The 24072-nt window shown below is 40.0% G+C and overlaps 1 protein-coding gene across 2 annotated transcripts in view; it reads right to left on the reverse strand.

Moving 5' to 3' along the window:
• rasgef1ba (RasGEF domain family, member 1Ba) overlaps positions 1-24072 on the reverse strand; it is a 134311-nt gene that overhangs the window by 87993 nt on the left and 22246 nt on the right. For both annotated transcript variants that reach the window (XM_031305173.2, XM_031305174.2), the window contains exon 3: positions 14796-14849. In XM_031305173.2, the coding sequence (XP_031161033.1) occupies positions 14796-14849 (54 nt within the window). The remainder of the gene's footprint in view (positions 1-14795; positions 14850-24072) is intronic.

Genomic DNA, 24072 nt, shown 5'->3' on the forward strand with positions numbered 1-24072 from the left:
CAAGGTCAGATTATAGTGCTTTAGACATGACAATACAGACACTCACACACACACAGACACTCACACACAGACACTCTCACACAGATACACTCACTCACTCACTCACACACAGACACTCACACATAAACACTCACCCACTCACTCACTCACACCATCACTCACACACAGGCACTCTCACACAGATACACTCACTCACACACAGACACTCACTCACTCACTCACAGACACACTCACTCACACACAGACACTCACTCACACACTCACTCACACACAGACACTCTCACACACACACACACACACACACACACACACAGTCTCCTCCCTCTGACACTGTGTCAGAGTGAGGAGACTGAGAGAAACTCGAGGTTTCTTCTCTCTCATTTCCTCATTCATTCATTCAGTCTGTATCAGGCGCATTTTAATGCAGTTTGTTATCTGCATGAATAAAAACTTAATACATAAAACTTATTGTTAGGCAGATTATAAAACGTTTTTTTCTCAAACATGTCATGTCCTTTTGTCGACGATCCCGTTGATGAAAAAGCTGTATTACTTCACAGAGAGTTTACGTCGGGAGATGATATTGAGTCCCGACTAAATGTATTTTCATTTCCACATAACCGATTTGAGAGGTATTTTTTTCACAGTCCATCAGATATGTAGATACCTTATCCGTCCTCATATCACTAACATCCACCATCGTGGACATGCTTTAACATCCCAGCAGATTCTTTGTGTCGCATTACGTTTTTTGCAAACGGCAGTTTTCTTTATTGGTGATGCAGATCATTCTGTAGGCTAATAGTAAAGCCACTCGTCAGAAAAGTGTGACCCGCTCTGAAACGTTTTTTAAAAGTTTTTTGTATTGTTCCCTGGACACAAACCAGTGAGAGACATAAAAAAGAAATAAATGATTATAAATTATAGTTCTGTTAATGATCATGGTGCTGCAGCCTCAGAATGGGATATAGTAGTAGCCTAGTAGCTTACATTTTCGCCAGTAGGATTGCACCCAAATTAAATTATAGGTGTAATACAATTCCAGTTTTCACTAGTAGGCTAATATTATAAGTTAACTGTGATTAAATATGAAATTAATACACTTTTAATGCTTACGCATTGACTCGAGCAGCAATTTTCTCCCACACCAATTCTCTCTCTTTTGCAGCAGCAGCCGCCGTCTTACTTTTTTAACTAAATACATGTTCAAACTCGCTGTTTGTGCGCATGAGTATTTCCGCCGACCCGTTTGTTTGTGGTTGTTACCATGGTGAATCGTAGAATCATGGCTCCATTCATGCTGCCTTTTTATTGTGGTGGTGCACGCGCGTGAACCTACTCTGAGTTGATTGAACCAACTCATATCAGCTGTTCTGGAACCGAAAACTCTTCCCATCTCAGGGTAAATCAACTCAGACATCAGGGTTAGACTCAGAGTTTGTTAAACCTTCTACCTGAAACTGACCCCCGAAGTCTAGACATCATTGCTGTGTGAAGACTGCTGAAGAGAAGTTACAAGTAGGACTTTCTTAGAAAAATAAGGATTGACAAAAGGGGGGAAACATGAGATGTAGAGGGCCCCATGTCTGTGTTTGCCTTGGGCCCCAAAATGACTAAATCCGCCCCTGGCTCTGTGACAGATGCGCCAACAGCTACGCCATTTGTGTCACACACTGTGTGTAAATTTAGCCTTATCCTGTTGTACAATTTAACAAATTACTTAACAAATGTAATCTCACTTAACTGAAAAAAACCTTTTCTTGCCACAGGACAGGATTTATCATGAATAAAACATGAACCAACCCCTCCGCTCCTTTAATATTAAAAAAGAAAATACCCTCCTTTGAGGCTAACATTGTGATCTGTGTCTCTTTACAGTACAATGGCACAGACAAACTGCTTATTATTCGATCTGAAATCCCATTTGTTTAATAGCTGAAGTATGCATAGTGCAGCTTTGAACATCTTTAATGCATAAATTTAAAACACAAATGTTTTCTGAGGCTTTGTGTTGGGACATGATAAGAGGAGCTGTTTTTCTGCTGTTCACCCCGGGCATCGGGCGGCATTTTTACTGCTTTTGATAGTAAATGACAATTTGGATAGAGAGAAATAAAAACATTTTGACTGCAGGGCTGTAAATCAGTAGAAACTGAAATGCATCTTTTCATATATACATTTGAATTGATCAATGTCTGTATGTCCTACACAGTAACTGTACTGTAGGGCAATCGCAATGTCAAGTTGCAGAAAAAACACATCGCAAAAGGCTGCGATGTTGCACACAGGGATTTCTTTAATTAGTTGAAAGAGAGTATCAGAAGCTAACTGACCTTTAAAATTAACCTATCATTAACCTCCGCCAAGGAGGTCATGTTTTAGTGTCTGTCTGTCTGTCTACAGGATTAAGGAAAAACTACTGGTCCGATTTTAATGAAACTTGGTGGAAGGGTGTAGCATGGGCCATGGAAGAACCCATTCTGGAGTGGATCCGAACCACAGGGGCGGGTACACAAATTATTTTTCACTTTAGTTAACATTTGCAAGGGCATTTATGCTGCATTCATGTGGTGTAAAATGAGTTCCCGACTAGAAAAATTCATGTAAACGTAAAAGTCGGAAGGTTAACATTGGAACATTGGAAGATAGGGCATGCCTTGGCGGCAGTTTGCACTCTCCGACTTCCCTTCTAGTTGTTTTTTTATTGGTGCCTTTTGTGTTCAGTTCAAAGTTCAATTTGGTAATAGGACTTATAACAAACATTGGCACTCCACAGGGATGCGTCCTCAGCCCCATCCTCTACACCCTGTTCACCCACGACTGTGTCGCCTCCCACAATGTGACAAGGAGCTTGTTAACTTGTCATGGTGGCAGCAGTGCCCTGCAGTGATTTTGGTAGTTTATTGTACAAAATAAGAAATAAAATACATTTCTTAAGGTTCTTTCTTTCTTTGGATTTTCTTTTCAGTTACACCGTGTCCTTTTTGTCTCACACTTTCACTGTGCTATTATCTCTTGTGCCAGGCTTTTGTTATACAACACTGCAGGAAACACATCAAACAAACAGACACACATTTAAAGCCACAGAACTGTTGACAAATGATTTTCTTTCTTTGCATACAGTAATATCACATACAGTCGGGGTTCAGTTAAAACAAACATATTGAATGGTGTTGATTTGATTGTTTTTCTATCCAGATGGAGTGTGGCGTATAATGCCAATCCCATAATGGCGGGTGACTAATATGAGGGCTTACGGATCACTGCCTAAACTCATTACCCTCACTGTTTCTACCGTGACTGCTCAGAATTAGAGTTGTCTGATGTTAGGATACATTTCAAATGGTTATCAAAGTACACAAATGTGATATTGTTCTAAATGGTGTACATCCATGGTACAAACAAAATGTAGACTTTTAGAACATTTCTGAAAGTCGTGTTTTTTTTCTTTCGGACAGCAGGTGGTTACATATGTATTGTATACAGACCCAGGGGCGTAACTTTGTGTTCAACATTGGGGGAGGGGGTTGAGATCTCCACCAATCTTGCGAGGCCGTTTGTTTCATCATTGGGGGAACAAATTCTAACCGGGGCTTCTTGGGGTTCTTTGAGCATTCCTGTCTAAATGTCTTAATGTATGTATAAATAGTATTATTATTATTATTATTATTATTAATTCATTAATTAATTAATCTCCGGTATTGTTCAAAACTTTCTGCATATTCAAAACATCCCACGTGTAAACCGTTATAACATTTTTCATTCATCATTGTAAGATAAGATATTTGGGGGATTGCACTGGCCAGTTTGGATTATTGGGGGGGTTAAATTACGCCTATGTACAGACCTAAATATGTTAAATATTAGTTTATGTAAAGGACTTACAACACTTAAAACAGCCACATACGTAAGCAGGTTGAGGTGGTGGATGGGTCAAACAAACAGGACTTTCACCCAGGAGACCGGGGTTTACATCCCCAAGACATTCTCGCTTTCCCATCACGTAAAATACAGACGCTTGGTCATGTTTCTTTGGTGTTTGTTATTCACGCTAAAAGTCTCCTTTAGCGTAAGGACTCTTGACCTCACTTTTGACGCTCTGGGTCGGGACGTACTGACTGACATGCGGCACAAGAACGGGATAGTTAGGTTTAGGAAAAGCTTGTGGGTGGGGTTAAAAAATGTATGTTTCTTTGACACGCATGGCAAGAACGGGACATGAACCTCGGTCTCCTGGGTAAAAGTTGTGTGTTGTTTGACCCATCCACCCCCCCCCAACCAACCTCCTAACGCGGCATTTCAGTCTTTCATACTACTCACTATACCGTTGTTGCTCTTAATACGTCATCTTACAGCGCATGGTCGCACTGCTGCTCTGCCCCGTGCGTTCCATACACACGCAGAAGAGTACTTTTTGCGTCGTATCTGATGCTGAGAGCCACTGCCCAAGTGTCCGTATTTTACGAGTTGGGAGTGAGAACGGGTTGACATCCTATTTGAAAATAAAATAAAAATGCAAGTTTTTTTTTTGTTGTGACTTTACTAAACAAACTTGGCTACGTCACATTCCCTGTCACATGCTTAACCGGAAGTGAAGTAACATCGGATTTTAACCCAAAACACAATCTTCTTCCAAACTTAACTAAGTAGTTTTGGTGCCTAAACATAACCAATCTGCGACTGGTTCACAATATTAATGACAAAAACGTGTTTAGATATGGGGTCGTATTTCCTGCCACCGTTAGGGGGCTTATTTATAAAACGATCCCATGGGTCGTATTAGAAGGTAGGAATAAACTAACTTTATCGTTGTATAGTTTAGAGGACTTGATGATGCTTTATATTTTTCTTCTGGTTCATTAAATCCATGTACCTAAAACTACAACTACCAGTGGACATACAGCCAATCACTAATTAGCCTGTTCCTAATTAATCCAATTAGCTGCACTTGTAGTGTTTTGTTTGTTGCTTGTGAGTTGGAGTAACAGCACTAGTCTCTAACACTGCCATGTTGCTTCTGCCATTTTCTTCTTCTGCGATTTCAACATTAACAGTACAGTAGCCTCCTAGAGTATCACTATAGTCATGTTTCCATCAACGTATTTTTATGCGCATTTTGAAGTATCGCATTAGAAAATGTTGATGGAAACGGCAAACTTTGAAAAAGTTTTTACGCTCCCTTGAGGTTGTTTTTGCCTTTTTCGAAAAAGAGTTAATGGGCAAAATGGGAGATGGAAACAGCTTTGCTGAATACGTTGTGACGTAGCGAACATGTAACTCACATGACTATAGTCCCGGTATCCATTGGATGGGGGAAGGATCGGGATATGGGTTCCATCCAGTGCACCGTACACTTGTGGCACAAGGTGCATAGTGGAGTTGCGGTGCGCTATAGCCTGTCCCTCAGCCAGGTCGGGTAAATTGACGAATCGGTTCAACAGCTTGAATCGTATGGCCCTGCACACCGCGTATACACAGTGGTGAACGGTTGTCTCGCTGACACCAAATGTCTCTGCCACAACCCTGTATTCTGCACAGGTGGCCAACTTGTACAATGCTACCTCTCTCCATTTAGCCAAAGAACTTAGGTCCTAAACTCTTTGATTGCAAGCCGGTTTGCATTCTACAACCATGCGTTCAACGCAACGTCAACTTGTGACGAAACTACGCTATGAGTAATCTAGTTTATTGGCTCTAAACCAGTTGATGGAAACGCTTCTAATTTGCATTTCCTTTTTTCCTTTCTTTTTTCCTTTTTTTTTTTATAAGTTGCTTAAAATTCACTTGACAATTGGATGGAAACATGACTATTGTTTAGTCATGTTTTCAGTGTGCAGATTAGGAATTTCTCAAGTTGGATATATAGTTTATGCTCATGATTCAGTTATAATATGACCCCTAATGGATGTACTTTTTGAATCCTCCAAGTACACACAGAGTATGCAGGAAACTATATGAACTATGCCTTTCTTTATTAGTAATTTGCTGCTGCTCGTCTGTTCAAATAGGTGAAAGAATCTATATTTGGTCAACTGTCCAGCATAACTGATAAAAGTAGGGAGTTGAAAACACGTCTACTGTGTTGTAACCATAAAAGCCTGTCAGATATTTCGAGAATTTGAGCGGAAATCACAAGTTGCAAAAGCTTTTTTTGAGCCAACATTCATTAATGATCTCCCTGTATTCACTCATATTCATAGAGTCAATGTGTGTATAGCTTCTAAAGTCAAGCTTTAATAAGATAACCCTCCTTATTGGGGTTAATCAGCTTAAACCGTTCACTGCCGTCCTGTGTGGCGCTCCCTCCGCAGACAGGTCGGAAAGTCACTAAGCCAATTTCATTTCCTCTTGGATTACTGGATTTGGAGAGAGGGGGTGCAAATCTGAATATGCAGTAACCCTCTGTCACACAGAAAAGAAACAGGAGGGGAGGTGAATTCCTATTGGTTGAGTGTGGGAGGTGTGTTATTTAGCCTTTATTGTTAATGTGACACATAGAGGGCAACTCCTCTCTGATCACTGTTCTGTCAAACTGCAGAGGAAACCTTTTAGTGTGCTTTGATGTTTGTACTCATTCCACAATTTAAAGTATATGCTTATTTGCTAAAACTAACTAAATATAATCAGACTTTGGTTGAATCCCCATCATACAGGTAGGATTGTAAAAGTGATCTACTTGCAAGGTGCATGAGAGGTAGTCAGAAGGACCAAAGAAATGTGATTTATCTAAAACTGCATGACCATACAAATTACATTCATGACCACATGTAGTATGTGTGAACACTCCCAATCATAATGCATCTGGGGAGCTGGGGACCTTTGTTGCATATCATTCCCCATCTATCTCCCCTCATTTCCTGTCTGCTCTGCACTGCATACTATGTAAAGAAAAGCTAAATGTCCCCCTTAATAAATATTTTTTGAACCTATTTAAATGTTGTAAATAAAGTGATGTCTGACGATCCTGATGAAGGCCACAAGCTGAAACATGTTGGTTACATAATACATTCTAAAAGGGTTGCTTGAGCGTTAGTCTCGCTTTGCCAGACCATTAACACGCTGCGTGTGGAGGAGGGTCTGGCTGGTCCATATAGCATTCCGGGATGGAAGAAAAACGTGCTGTGGTTTATTGCCATTTCTTTAAACCAATCACAAACGTCATGCGTTGCGCTAAACTCTGCACAGAGGCACTGTAAAAAATAGTGGTACGAGAGAAAACTCGGATTGGACAGATAGTCTAGCTAGCTGTCTCAATTTACCCTGCAGAGATCTGAGGAGCAGTTAACCATAGTCCTCATAAATCCACTGGAGATTAAAATTCCAACACAAAGAAAGCGGAAATAAACAGACATCGGCGAAAATACATGCATCCGGTGGAATTTCCTGCGACACCGGAGCAATCCCGAAATGGAACGTCAAGGATATAGACTACTTGAGCGTTGACACTCCAATAAAGGAGAGGACAGTAAATAAAGTAAGTACTATAGTAAAACTACAGGGTATAGTATTAACTCCAGTGTTTTTTTTGTGTTGACAGCAAACGAGTTGCCCTCTAGAAATCCATATCCCATATTGTATAATTTAGAGCCAACAATAATGCATATTTAGAAGATGTGACGTTGTGTAATTGGACAGTTCAGTAAGCTTTTCTTCACTTAAAATGTGTGTATTTGGTGACAGCTTCACAGTTTGCCATCTGCAGATGTTTGGTTGAAGATAAGACTCTAAGGTCATGAGTCAGAGGGCAACTTTGTCTTTGTTTTCAGACCGGGAAGTTAAGTGGAAGGAACTGATGTAGAGGTGTCAAGGCTAGAACATCCACCTTGAGCCTTTCATCAAAGCAACCAAGTCGTCAAGTCACAAGACAAATATTTACAGAGGAAGATCACTCTAACCATCAGCAGGTTTGTGGAAAATGTACAATTTAAAATTTATCCTGAGATTTTCCTGTTTTTTTTCCATTATAGGTGTGAAACACGCAAGTATGCACAACTAGGGTTGGGCATCGTTTGGATTTTAACGATTCTGATTCCAATTGCGATTCTTCCTTTCGATTCCGGTTCTTATCGATTCTCGATTCCGATTCTTTGAGGGGTGGAGTTGAAACGGGTCACATGCTTATTTCACAAATAAGAGGAAAGTTTTATTTTGATTCAATAGTGGGTTGCAGTTTTACCGGGCTTTTTCAACGTAAAATAAAGCCACACTAGAGCGCCGCTTACTGTGCTCCATGGCTGCAACACAACAAGCACCTGGCTGCTACGGAAACCAAAACTTGCGCATGTTAAATTTGGAACCTGTGATCAGATTTGAAACCAAATCCTCCAAACGATTCCAAACGATTCCAATAAAGAAACGATTCTACTGGAATCGTAATTTTTGAAACGATTCCAAGTAGGAATCGGTTCTAGATGCCCAACCCTATGCACAACACACAAAATATGGAATTGTGTCCCTGGTCTATTGCAGGAAACCTGTAGTGAGACTCGGACTGAGTATCGGTCAACTCAATATACCTTTAAGGTATCGACTGAAGTAACCCAGTACCAAGTAGTATCGAAACTTCAAATGATACCTGCATTCCAACAGTTTTGAGCTCAGATCTAAAAAAAAAAACTATTTATATGGATTTGCTCGCATCGAATCACCACAAGCGTTCTTTGATTTAATGTGACGTGTGATTGGCCCTCTACCACAACAGCATAAAACCATACAGTCTGTAATGTGGTGGTGTCAAGCCCAAATAATACATTGCACAGTTTTGTAGTTATTTAGTACATATTTTAATCATTTGAACAGTTTCAAAATGTATTTGTGTAAAAATACGCAACTAAATGCTTACATTCACATGATGGGTATCAAATTAAGTACTCTATTGGTATTGGTATTATTTTGAGGGTACTCGTATTGGTACTGGCATCATCATTTTTTTAAACGATATCCAGCCTTAAGTGAGACAGACAGCTATGGAGAAATATGGACTAATTTGGGGTAAAAATAATGCAAATAAATGTCAAAAGTTGGCATTTTATTTAGAGGTGTCTTTCTTGGTGGTTATATACTCAGAAATTGTTACAATGTCACATATGGGCACAGATATTTCCTCAATAACCGAATTGTAACCCTTTACAGAGAGAACAATCAGTGTGTGTGTGTGTGTGTGTGTGTGTGTGTGTGTGTGTGTGTGTGTGTTAGTACAGATACTTCCTTCCTTTAGTTCAAAGCACAGGCATGTGGAGGATTATCGAGCATGTCATGGAACACTAGGTATTAGATGAGCAAAGCATGAAGACACACATTTAAAAAAAGTACAGGCCGAACTTGAGGCCCAAAGTCCCCATGACTTATAATCACAAGACCAACAGGCCCCTGCTTGCAAGTAGCCAACCATTCAACATAAACAAATCCAATCACATACAACAGATATTCTCACTGCTAGCCAGCCATCTAATTCCATCCCTGTGACTCAGTGTTCGTCAATGTGTGTATGTTTGTGTGAAGAGACGAGCAGCCTGCTATGGCAAGGTTACATAACATCTGAAGGCATGTGTGTGTGTGTGTGTGTGTGTGTGTGTGTGTGTGTGTGTGTGTGTGTGTGTGTGTGTGTGTGTGTGTGTGTGTGTGACACCGTCTAGTCTGATGCCAACAGAAGGTTAGCAGGGATCACACACACAAGGCTCAGAGGCAGCCGCAGGACGAGGTTGTGCAACCGGTCTGTGGTTGGTCTTACCTTAATTGATGGCACAAAGTCAAAGATTACATAACGCCTGAGATCGGACTTGAAGTCCAAGAGGTGTAAACACCTAGACCATTGTTTGTTTTCTGTTTCCAACAACACTCAAAGTCGATTTATTTTAAACCTGCCCTGTCATTTCCCAACTTTAACCAAACTAGTGCAGTGCGCATTGAAAATGTGCATTGTTGGGAAAGGGCCGATAGCTAGGCCTCAGGTGTTGCTGCTTGCAGCTTTCTTTCTTAAACTGCTCATCCAAACAACTTCACACTCAACACTGCACTTCCTTGGGTCCTGAGCCATACACCTGGCATGACATGGTTAGCTAACAATGCTCTACGCACTCTTTTTTTTTTTTGGACCAGGCTGTTCCCAGCAAGAACAAAAGCATTCGTTCCGAAAGTTACATTGAAATGTTTGAGTTTGCTACAATGTAACATCTCCGGTCTCTCTTTCTTTATCTGTTCTTGCATGTACTACTGCGGAGAGCGAGCTGTACCCAGCATTCTATTAGGCTGTGTAACAATTTATTGGGGTTTCCTCTATCAATACACTAGACAGTGTGTACATAACCACTACTAACCAAGTTTTGGTTTGGTTTAAATTGTTTTTTTGTCAGCTGCTCGGCTGGTGTGTCTGCAGGAAACAACGGTAAAAGGTACTGCCATTCTTTTTAATAATTAATTAAATGAGTGGATGATAACACATCCACACACTACACTGTGGAGCAAACCAGATGACATCACACTGCGTTTATGAACATCTGCCATTAATATAATAAATTCAACAGGGCCATGTGGAGCCCTGTCCCTAATGCAGCCTGGGTCAGGAGTTTAATTCCCACTGTGACCACCCATGTTAAAATGTCAGCACTCATGGTACTGTATGGTGCTTTGGAATAATCTGTCCTCCAAATGGCATTTATCACATGTAAGCTCTAACAGGATTACATGCCCAATTGGACTAAAATGTCAGTGGCGTGTCAAAAAATGTCACGCTCTAAAGTATTTTACAGACAGCTGTCCTTGTCTGTGCTGTTCATCAGGTTTGACAGTTCAACAGAGAAGAGACGTTATGAATGCGGTGTTGCTCCATTATTTCTGAGACCAGAAGTGTCAACAAGTTTCAGATATTTTGTCCAATAAACAAGCGACCATCTCGACCGTGTGACGTGCGTTTACAGTGTTTGGTGCGTTTGACAAAGTGCAGTGTGAAAGCAAACCAAACCAAATGAAAAATGCAACAATGTTGCAACTTCACCCCCGAATCACAGAGTCCACCGAACTATAGGTGTGAAAGCGCCCTAATACACTCTGTGAGCATTCTTGGTCAATTCCTGTTGCCAGCTATGTTACACACAAACAAACGGACAAGGAGGAAAAATGCAGCACTCTGGTTTTGGCCCACATCCACGTTCCCAGCAATGGGTTGTTGATTTTGGAAGAAGATCAGGCCTCTGAAGGAACGCACTTTGGCTTCTGATTTCTTCGAGAAACACGTTTACATAACCAGTGCCCTTATACCAGGCTTATGCAACCATCCTGGATTTTAGAGTTAAACACACATCGTTCATGTGCCACACACTTATTATACCTTTCTCAGCATGGTTTAGGAGTTATGTAATGGAAGCTCTGGGTTTGTGACATTGGCAAAGGGTGAAAAATGTGAAAATGAAGTACGCATAAGAACATGTTTACGTATTTTGGCAGCAGGGTGGCCTCACAGACAGAAAGATCCCAAGTGCACTTCCCTGCAACAGACACTGTTGTGTCTATCAACAGGGATTTGTCAAAGTACCCTTGAGCAAAATGCTGAATCCTAACTGGCTGATGCAAACCACATGTATGAGGATCAGTTAATTGGCTTAACTTCAGTGAAAGTTTTTTTGCATAAATAGTAGTTCCTATTAGTGCTAAATCAACGAGTAGTTCAGTCGATTAGTCAATAGATAGATACATCACAGCTTGCATAATCAATTAATCGTTTCAAGGAATAGTTTACTTATTTAGGAGGCCATTAGCTTAGCTTAGCATGAAGACTAAAAGCAGGGGCAAACAGCTAGCCCATCTCTGTCCAAAGGATGAAATAAAATAAAACCTACAAATCAACTTATTGTGTCTCATTTGTTGAATCCGTGCACAAACAGAAAGCTTAAAATGACAGTTTTTCCTTACCGCGTCCGGCTCTTCAACAAGAAATAGTTCCAGGACGTAACTTTGTTTAAAACCACAAATTTCTGTCTGTGTACAAATAAAGATACATTGAGTAAATTAGTGAGCTTTAGAGGCTTTGGTAGGCCTCTTTTAAACTTCGGACAGAGCCAGGTTAGCAGTTTCCCTTCACTTCTATTTATTATGCTAAGCTATGCTCATCGCCTCCCAGTTCAGGCTTCATACTTCATGCACAGACACAGAGTGGTACAGATAATCTAACTCTAAGAAAGAAAGTAAATATGCTGCTTCCGGCATCTTTAATGTGGTGATTTGACGTTTGTCCCTGTTTAATGTCTCTGCAAACTAAATATCTTTGGGTTTTGGACTATTAGTAATACAAAACAAGCTATTTGAAAATGTCACAAAGTGATCTGTGAACTTGTGATGGGCAATTTACATTATATTAATATGTCTATAACTATAGTACTAGAAGTCTCTCAGACAAAGTATTTAGTCTTTATAGCAAAGGACTGTTAACACAGCTCCTATCAGGTTTAATGGGAGAGACTCAATCCGCTACCAAAACCCAACCTTCATTGAAATTCACCGTATTGCTTCCTCAGTCGGCATCCTGCTTTCGTTGTCATGGAAAACAAATCCCTATTAATGGGCAAAGGCTCCCGATCCATTATAAGCCATTTGGTGCAGTTTTATTCATCCGTTTATTCATCTTTAATTAAAAACAACAAACTACACGACTGTCGACAAATGACTGCAATAAATTATCTGTAAATTACAGCAGTCATCAAATTAATTACAGTTGCATTAAAGACTTATTCTCATCAGGCTCCATATCAGATGTTGTTGCTTTGTGTTTATGTGCCTCTCGAGTCTGAACACAACATGCAGGAAGTCTAGGCTTTTTCTTCCAGTTCTACTTTACAACATGTGATGATAGTGTTCATCCCAGTCAAACCTCTCATTTCAGTGATAGAGGTTCATTATCAGAGTCAAATGCAGCAGCATGTTGGATTTTTCCACTATACAATGATGAGTACAATGTCCATAAGGGTGAAAAAAATCAATTCAGGATTTAGGCACAACTCTGGCTTTATTATTAGATTAATCCCACAAAGCCCCCTGATGCATGAGAGTTAAGCCGTCTGTGGGTATATCATGGCGGCTGGCTTCTTCTGGCTGCTTGTCCCACTGAGAGTGCTATTGTTCGGTATGCATAATGTCAGCATAATCCTCGGCCAGCGCCTGCCCCCGTTCCACCTGGGCCTTCATAGTTTTGAGGCCAATGCAAAATCCAGAGGAGATTTCCGTCAGAGAGGAAGAGAAAACTTCACCTGACCACACAGTTCTTTAGGAAAAGGGAAATGAACCCAGAGTGGATTATCTGCACGACTTAAACCAGCTACAAAGAAAGCCTGGCATTATCTAATGTGGTGGTTCTCAATAGCTTTAGCCCATAAACCCTAAAAAGTCTGATTCATGACCGCCCAATGGGTACACATATGCAGAGTGGGGTGATGAGTGTCAGGGATTTTTTAGCGTCTTTTTAAGCCATATTTCAGTCTTTGCATTTGCCTTAACTACTTCACAAGAAGGCTTTGAATGATTAGGCATGGAATAAATAGCTTTTTAAAATAAATTACCTCATAACTCTTGTAAAATCATTTCAAAATTCCTTTTAATTGCATCAATTATGTTGCATAGACAAAACTCTGCTCACACAGCTACATTGCATATGGGGACCCACAGTACTGTAGTTTTTACAAGGTTTATTATTTATTTTAGGAAAAATTGGAAGTTTTGATTCAGAAATTATTATTGTAGTAGCATTAAAGACAATATTTGGGTTTATGTTTTAAAAATTATTTTGTACCAGTAGACTGTAAATTTAAAATGTGTATAAACAAAGTTATAACCATTAGGATCAGTGGAGTCTTTATCTGCTGAACATGTATCAACAGAGGGTTTCGGGTTCACATCTTTCCTCACAATAACAATCCAAACCTTATTAATCAAGTGCCAGACTTTGTTCCTCTGAGCAGCTGAAAAAAACGGACACATTCCAACAAATGCCACCAAACATCAATACGTCAATCTGGCTTTGGTCCAGGTTTGGCTCTTCAAACTCTCAAAGGGTTTAAACAAGTTTTTCATGATCAGGCTCTCCTATACATATTGTACCTGTGAATCAACACTGGACCGCCCACCCACCTGCTGCAGTCCATGACTTAGACCAGACTGAGAAAAGACAGAGGCCTATATACAGAGCATCCTGCTTAATGGTCACGGGGCCCAGCAGTGCTTTGGAGACAGAGCATAAAGGGATGATTTTATTGTTTTTTGATATATGGTAAATGGACAAATCCATAAATCTGCTGAATTCATTTGGTGCCGCAGGGCTAAGTAATTAAATAAGTCATGTGCTAGTTGGCACAGACTCACCACAGACTCCCCTCCTCCGATAGATCTAGCCAAGAAAACAACCGGGCAGCTTGATAATTTCCTTTGTCGCTGGTTAATTGGCTTTCTGTGGCGACTGCCATCGCCATTTGCATTACACGACTACACAGTCAGAGACCACCTTTGTGTTTCACCAAAACATGGTATCATCGACAAAGAGACAAGCTTTTTGCCATCTGTCGTGCAGGGAAATGCTTGAATGGTGGACATATTTAAAAAAAATTATCAATATGAACAAATACACCACCATATTTAGAGAGTAAACTCTTTAACACACACACACAATTTTTATCCTCAGGAATATTATGTTAATTAAAATTCCCATTACTTTCTATTTTTTCAATTAAAACCCAACTTCACCCATACACCCTCAAAAAATAAATGGCCTTTTTGTTCAGTAAAGAAAAAAAATGCACATCGAGGTGACTCACCAGTCTGTTGTCAAACAGCGCTCTCTCATTGGTTAATGTCCCAAAGATTGTTGGCTGAAGAGAGGAAAGAGAAGGTTCTGTTACTTTTCATGCATGCACCAAAACATGGTAAGAAATCATGAATCATCGGTATTGATCGGCACACTTTAATCTGACACATCGAGTATATTGTGCTCATTTTATGCAATGAGGCAGGAAAATCACAGTTATTGATTCTCCAAGGAAAGTAGACTGAGCATGCTTGTTTTTTCTCCAAACAGCAAATTAATGGCTATTAAACTTGGACTTAGAGTCTGTCACACAACACAATAGGTTTATAAAGGGACTTTCTGAGTTTTCTGAGCTGAAAGGTCACCTAACTCCCCTAACACCTAAATGTTGCCAGCCACAGACCAGCCCTGCTGTGCAACTGGGGGATGAATGCCTTGCTAAAAGCGCAGTGGTAGTTGTTTTCTCTTGAAAGACCTACTATAGTGCACTTAGACTATAGACAATAAAAGTATTTAGCATTTCATTACCAGTTTTATGTCTGGCATAGTCCTATAAAGGACCATCATGCAAAAAGATTAGACTAAATTACTTCTAGTAAGTTATGATTTAACAGTTCAATTAAAAAAACTTCAAATCAAAATGGTTTTAGGTGAGTGGGGTTTGGGGGAAATTCAGACTCATGGTCTCCAACATACGAGTCTATGAGTGACAATGGAAACACTGTATGGCCTGTCTTTGTTGTGACTAGACCTCTTTGACAGTACAAGGCAATATATTATTGGGTCTCTGCTGAACAACAGTCGCTCCCGTATCAGCCAAGTCTGGCGGACACAATTGATCCAACAAGGTAAAACAAATAAATCTGTTGGCAAGAAGATGCGACCGAGCAGAAACCTGCTGAGCTGTGCAACTGATGGCATGGGGGAAATAATGACGCTAATAAAAAATCAAAATTTATTGCGGCGGGACAGGTGCCTTTGCCGAGAGTAATGGTAATCCTCTGCATCTAATGTGGACCTGGATGTGCGCAGCACATGCACGCTAATTAAAGTTAAAAGTTTTAAATACCCGAAAAAGCAGACAGAGCAGAAATAAGTGCTTCCCTTCACAAGTCAGATGATGACCCGACACTGAACAAAGAGACGTAAACCAGCCAGATCTCAGGGTGTTCCTCCACACAGGCATACAGGCTCTACATGCAGAGAAATAACTGGATTAAAAGAAACGGTGAGCTCTCCGAACCAAGCATGTAATTAACAGTGTTTGTCCCAGCATTCAGAGGCAAGGCGATGAGACTATAAACAAATACGAATTATGGAGAGCAAACAGAAGTGCTTTTACAGACGGTTGATTCAGCTCTCTTGTGATTAGCACCCACAACTCTTGAGCTTTACAAATTAATCAGTTAGGGAACGGCAGCCAAACAAACAACAATTGTTTAAACTCTGTATCTCCGTGAGTATGGATAAAAAGTCAGATCTCAAGTAAAGTTTCTCTCGCTTGTCCAGCAGAGTGAAAAACAGCTGAAAATGACCCTGCAGCGCCCACTTCCATGTGCTGCTACTGTCAGGGTGGGCATTCGCTCAACTTTAATCTCCTCCAGTTGAGCACTGGCAGAGATTTATGGGTAAAAGCCTACAGCTGCATGCTGTTGCATAACTCAACCCTATTAGCCAACCTGTTTCTCTGTGACACAGAAACAGGAAATCAATGGGAAAGGCCACTTTGATGCTACCACGATAGATGTTGTATTCTCCTTTTGGTAGAGGTATGCAAGTGTGTGTTCGATTTGTTCGTTTGTGTGTCATTACGCTTGTGGAGAAAAAGAACCCTTGAGGATATTTTTACTGAACAATAGGGTCAAACATATGATGCTGATATTATAAAAAAGGAAATGATCTCTGCTCAGGCAATGACTTGCCTGATGCCATAATAACATATAGAGGAAATCCTCTTAAACCACATTAGCGAAAAAGAGGGATTTAACCGATTAAATCCTGGAGGTTGCGAGCCATTTGCATTTTCTAGACAGAGGATCAAGAGATCAACTCTGAAAACAGTCGTCTTTAACAGTACCATGCAGCCTACACGAGCCATTACACCGAGCTGTAGCAGACCATACACTGCATGAATGACACACGTAATGACCAATATAATTTACAAGTCCCTTGGATGATACCAGCAGAACTGGTCCATTTTTACTCTTGGTCAGATGGCCTTCTGCGTCAGGAGTGGACATTTTGTCTCGGCGTGATCAGTGCAATGTCAAACATTTTTGACCCTCTGCTAAGCCAGCGTACCAGCTGTTCCATAATATCACTTATTCTTATTAGTTATTAATACAGGCTCCGGCTGAGTTCTATGAATCTTTTATGGGGTAGTGCAGAGAAATATGAAATAAAAAAAACATATTGTACAGATCATCAGTTCAGTTTACTTTTTAGGAATTATAAGGGGAAAGCAGTGAGGGCTGCTGCAAGAAAAGTCACAAGGTTATTTTTTTCAGACTGCAGCTATGGACAGGGTATTCATAAACAGCCTGTATGCAGTAATTATAGCAAATTTAATGTTCTTGTTACAAAATATTTTCTTGTATTTCGTAAGAAGATGCTTGGACTGGTTAAACGTATTTTAGCAATATAAAAAAGGACCACCTAACAAAATCAATATCTGCTTAAGTGTACGCTACATTTAGAATATTTTAACTTTCTGTATCACTCTCTTCAAAGCCATGAGACATGAAACAAGCTAATTAATCAAGGCAGCGGTAGACCAACAACTCATGTGTTTGAGGTAAAATTACTGGTAAAATTACTGTTTTTGTCAAAAGGAGTCTGGTGGCTTTGAAGAGAGTGATATAACGGCTTCAGTTCACTGTCAGAAAGGGTTATCTGACAGCCAGGGAAAGCTGTGAAAAAATTCTAAACATAGCGTACACTTAAACTGATATAGATTTTTTTTTAAGTGGCTAAAATACGTTTAGCTGTTGCTGCCCTTCCAAACGGGAGACGTGCTGACCGTCATCTACTAATACGTTGACTATGGATAAATACCTCATACAACCCCACTTTAAAAGATCCAAACTATCCCTTTAGGACCGACTTGAGCCCTGCATGAAAACGCTGCCTTCTCATTCATTGTCCAGTGGTGCAGCATGGTGCATTGCAGGGGGGCTCTGGCAAAACAAAACGCTGGGGCGTCCTCTACACTGATGGGAACTGTGAGTTTAACGCATGGAAACATCACAATACTGTCAGTCATTTGGAAGGGCAGAGTAAATGACATCCCTGGTCATTTCAAAACCAATATTACTGCAGACAACTTTATTGCAAAAGCTGCCTAAGGTTGAGGAGTTAGAGAGAGATTGTGAGAAGGAAAGTAAAATGAAGAATAGCAAAAGAAAGGATGATATGAGGAAGGAAGCAATAAACAAGCACACATCTAGTGAACAAAAACAACATTTAGACCTTCCTCTGTGCCACTCAGCACTTTCCTTTCCAGTCATAAGATAATTGCTTTGGGGTCTTGGACCTCAAAGCAGTACTACTACCTGTAACCCCTGACCTGTGACATCTTACAACCACACAGATGCTGATAGAGGATGACCACTGGGAGACCTCTGATCTATGACATCTGACGGGTTATTATCTTGATGACAGGGACTGGTCTGAACTCAAGATGACCCGGTAAAGTTGGATTTCCATGTTTACAACCTACAACCAAGTGGAGACCCATAGCCTTTCACCCCACTGACCTCTCTTCTGCATCCTAAATGATTAGTCCTGCAAAGCCAAGTAGCATTCTCTTTTACACAAACACTATGTTGAGAATTGATTATGTGTTTTTCTGATTTCTCACTTAAATCTGCATACTAACCCTGTAGTGTACCTGTATATAAACAATTTCACTAATTGCTTTGTACATGCAGCAAACGACCACGGGTCTGACTCGAACCCGGGCCACTGGGGGTAAGGACATGAGGCACACACTCAACTAGGTGAGCTACCAGGGCACCCCAGCTTTGTCTTTTTTGCCAATAATTGTGTCAAGATCCTGCAGAAGTTGTTACATATTGACGTGTAGTCATCAAAATACTGTTAAAACACTGGTTATACGTACAGTATAAGCAAGATGTGCAAAAAAAACTTTCAATTTCAACATAATGTAACCCTTTTTTAATAGACGCCTAGAGGTCTTCTAACCTGCAAATGACCAGAGGCTTTTGAGTTTTGACTGAATTCCTCCATGCCAGTCTAAGTTGCTGGTGTATGAAAAGTACATGCACACCAATATTCCACTATTATTCCAAATGATATCATGTAAACAGCATATTCAAGTTGGATATTCCAAATTTGGCCTTTTTCCGTATATAGTATTTTCTAATTAATACATGGGATATATTTTATTTTTATTCGGGTTTTAGAGGCATTCTTTGTACGTGTATACAACGCATTCGGAATATGCGTCTCAATCTGGGTTTTTAATCGTGGTTTACGGCCTCTTGCCTGTTTACGGTTTATGGTCAGCTCTGTGCGTTGCTATGGTTGCTGTAAACAAACCAACCAGCCAACAGTTTGCAAGGCTGCAGACCCAATAAGAAGGAGAAACACAGCTACTTTTAAAAATTATCAAAGACTTGGATATCAACAGGTTTTTGGATATTCGCACACATCGCTACGCCGACTTTTTCGAGAAGCTGGTGGAAGGAATGAAAGAGGGAGGCTGTGTTCGCACGGTCCAACAAGTCCGCCACCGCTGGAAAACTTTGAAAAAATCCTGTTTTGCACGGCTACACGTAAACGGGAATATTAGTGGAATACTTACTTTCATTAGCCATGTAAACAGCTTAGTCGGAATATCGTCTTTTTCGGAATAAGGGCAAAAACTGGAATATTGTGCATGTAAACAGTCAGTGATACTAGGTTTGCTAATTCTGATTCAAAACGATCAAATATCAAATAGGAGTCAATGTTTAAACCTGAGCCACACTGTGATCAGCTGCTCCAACAGCTTTATGATAAATAAAAAAGCTGCTGGTAAGAATGTTTGGAGGCCAAGCTGTTCAGTACAGATTTAGACTAGTATCTTGAGGAGCTTTCACTACAAAGGGTCTTTAACTTACGTAACAACAACCATCTCAAAAAGAAACAGGCAGCCTGTGCCAACACAGATTATGTCAAGAGTATGCACTGAAAAAAGTCTCCATCTCAAAATCCCCCAATACTGCATATCTCTGCACATTATTTGCAGCACATGAATTCCTGAGATGTCCAAAACCTCTCCCGCTACCTGTCCAATATGTTGAGCCTTGAGAAGGTGTCATGTTTATACAAAACTGGGTCAAAGTTTATATAATTTGTGCAACAGCTGCCTAGTTTGAAAAGACTTCTGGAGTATGTGTCTCGGTCCATCATAAAGCAGGTCATACTGAATGTGCATTTAGAGTCAGTTGTATTATTTTGACTTTGTTTAGAGACTGACTACTGAACCTTTCATTTGCCATGTAGGCCGGTTCTTCAATCCCTTATTCTGATTTCTGTAAAGGCTTAGAATGACAGTAAAATATGTATGTATGTATGTATGTATGTATGTATGTATGTATGTATGTATGTATATATGTATGTATGTATGTATATTTAAATCAAAAATCCATAACTGATCAAAAAAGAAGAGATGAAGATATTTTCTACATATATTTTAAAATCGTATTATTGAAATGCTGATTGCTGATGTCAACAGTAGTTCCATTTTTCCTGCTCTTGTTACAGTCTAAGATGAATAAAGATAATCCACTTTGGTATCAAACAACATCAGTTCAGAAAGTAGCTAAACACAATAATAAAAAACAAAAGGTATGTTGCTTATCTTTGCAAAACACAAACTAATCAGGCTACATTGACCCTTAAATGCACTCCATGGGCTCGTTCTGAAATAACACAGCAGATTGATGATCAGCTTTTTCAGAGCAAACGTAATCAGAACGGAAAAGTGTTTACCTTGTGCTATATAATAAAAAACAAAGCTGACTACACAATGTTTAAATTGGAAAATAATCTTGTGGGCTTTAATGCAGAGATGGCATGCATACTGTAGGTCTGGGAGGAAATTAAAATGGAATCAGGCCTCTGCAGGAAGCCTTGTATGAAGCAGATTTGTCAATGAAGAGGGAAAAGGGGGTCACCCTGTAGAGTTATTGACAAATGTACTGGTTGGTGAAGATATAAACTCTTGTACCCGAAGTTCCTTATTAAAAACAGTTAATGTTCTTTAAAGAATCCTTTGCTAATTGTTTGTTTGTAAAACTAACCTTTTTCCAGCAGTTGCAGCATCAATATTGGCCTTATCATGAATGTTGCTGCAGGTGGGAAAGGAAATAATATGAGAGCAGTTGCACACATCGCACAGATAGCAGACTATCAACAGCATTCCTCAAATTAAGATGTATACATATACATCTTTATCTATTTGTATCACTTTGTTGCTGTTACCCTCTATCAATGTCATTGCACGCACTGCAAACAAAATAGCATCATCATATCAACAAGAATAGAAACAATTAGATGCTTTCTGAATGACAACTCAATCCCATGCACTCTCTCAAATTTGGACAAAACAAAAACCTGGACAATGATGAATCTTGAAATTTAGCAAAGGTCTAAAGTTCAATTAGAAAGACTTCTTCATGAAGCAAACCAGGCACAATCAATGTGTGACACCTGTGTCTCACTCTGTTCATTACTGGAATTAATGATGAACGGATTTTTACTATGATTACGTCTTTAGTCATCCTGACAAAGCTAACAGGAAAGTGACAGAGATGTCAATCAAGCCCCATTTGCACGCATCCACATCATCCTGAGAAGGTGTCTAATCAGGCATGATAGGTGAAAACCCCTGAGTGAGTAAGGCTTTTAAGATGGGCAGACAATTATGCTGCAAATCAGAGTCCAACCAAATAATTAGGAAAACAACAAATTAGGAACTACACTGTTTGTGCCACACTGGGATTCTTTCTTTTTTTATGGAAAATAATGAGCGCCATTAATATTTCAAGAATGGCTGGTACTGCTCCCGTCCTAAAATATACACTGAGGGCCAGATGTATGTACATTTGCGAATGTAGCGTTATCAGCGCCATGGTCAACCCGCAGAAAGCGCACGCTGTGATACTTCAGCTTACGTCGTATTTACCAAACCTGCAGTTCATCGGGTAATCAGCGCCTTTCTCCGCCCACTATACCGTAAATTGCGCTGTAGCAAAGCGTTAAGTACTTGTGCTATGATACAGCTGACTGCAGACTGCGATATTCCCACTGCTGATGCTATGACTGTTTGAAATGATCCTGATGCCAATATTTGTAATGTAGCGAGGAGTTTAACAACTGCTGGAATGGAAGGTGAACGCTGAGTCGGAGATTCAATGTCATCTTTGATTTCTTCCAGTAGCCTAACTGTAATATTGCATGGCTGCTTAATCTGCAACGCTTTAATATTTCGTGTTCACTCAACTGAAAAAGTGGGATCCTTGTGGCAAAAACTCTTTCAGCTCGTCTCCTTGGCCTATGTCTTCGTCTTGCTCGGATTACTGCTGCCATTTCACCAGGAGGCATATGAGAGGAAACCCGCTTCCAGGTTTACACCTGCTTTTAAGAGGCGGACAATTTTCACCGCAAAATAGAGATGCGCTTTCATGGGAGGTTTTTGTACATACCGCGGAAAACATAATTAGGCAAACTTTACGCTTCCCCTCCCAACTCTTTATGGAAAACTCCCACTTTCCCCTTGAGCCTCCCATGAATGCATATGCAGGACACGGAAAAGCGCAATTTGCCATTTTCAGTTCCCGCGACAGGCAGTCTGCGCTTTTACCTCAGTGTGGCCTGTTTGTACATACCTCGCCATGCTTTTACGCGCACATTGCGAAACAAATACCCCTGAAGTGGGCGCAAAAGCGTTAGTACATCTGGCCCTGACTGTAGAAAAAGTTCCTGTGGAGACAAATATAGCCAATATAAGCCAATATAAGTGTCTTAAACATGATATATATTACACATGTACATTTGTGACCAAAACACTACAGCCTCAACCAGGTGTGTTGTCATATCCACCCAGGACATTGGTGTGAAAAATGTTGTTTGGGAAATGTCGTTTCCCATGAAATATTTTCAGTCTCTGCTGACGTGTGGGTTTGTAGCGGTTTGTCCTCCTGCGGTGGTTTGTGTTTATCGCCTGGAGAATTCCCAAACAGCTGTGAAGCCATCAGTCTTCAGAGCGGAACAGTAGCAGCAGTTCCGTATCCACTGCCCTGAGTCTGTACCAACTCCATCTATCATGGAAAGGTTAAGTTCTAAACATATAATAGCTCAAATGTCAAACCTGCACTTTATTCATCCTCCAAAACAAACCTTTGTGTCCAGCTGACAGCTTAGGCGTTGGTGATTATGTCTTCTTCTTTTTTTACATTGATTTTACAATTCTAAAGGCCTTTTACAGAATATACTGTATGATGATCTCGATTTATTTTAGTTCTAACTAGGGCATTTTTTACTTTCAATGTCTTTATGTCTTATTCATCCAGTTGTTTGTATGAGTTTAATTTCTTGATGTAATTGGGTTTCTGTTTTGCATTCCACCAATGTTTGACATTTACATTTATTATTTCCCTCTTCCTTTACCTGAGGCATGAGGCCTTTTAATGAAGTGCTTCAGCTTTCTTTGCTTCTTCTCTAGAGCTCATATTTGCCTCTTTTGAAGTTCTTATTCTTTTCAGTTCAATTATCGGTTGTGTGGCTTATGAACTAAACCTAAAAAGGCCTGCAGTATAACACACCCTATGCATGCAAATGCAGACATTTCAGTCCTACGACAGGATAAATCTATCTTCTTTGATCTGTGCTTCTTTGGTCTAAGACGACTGTTATGGCAGTCCAGTCTGACCAATTTCTTGCAAGATCTAGAAAAGTATTAATGTTTAGTTTTCTCTCTTTTTGATGATCTAATTTAGTGTTAATGAATACACTAACATTTAAACTGATCCAATTCTCTTAAAGGAAATACAGGTCATTTTGAATGACCTGTAGTAGTAGTATTAGTACTTTGTATTTCTTCTCTGAGATTAGTTAAACCTGAAAATGATGAGCCTTTTGTATCATGCTACCTTAAGAACACAGGTGTTTTAGTTTCAGAGGTAAGTTTTAGAATACAGTAGCCATTATTTATATACAAAACTGTGTTTGGAACATGATAGCCATGTTTTTGTACATTGGTAAAGTATGTTGCAACCCTT

This window comes from Sander lucioperca, chromosome 2 (assembly GCF_008315115.2).
Source record: "Sander lucioperca isolate FBNREF2018 chromosome 2, SLUC_FBN_1.2, whole genome shotgun sequence".
NCBI classification, from domain to species: Eukaryota; Metazoa; Chordata; class Actinopteri; order Perciformes; family Percidae; genus Sander; species Sander lucioperca.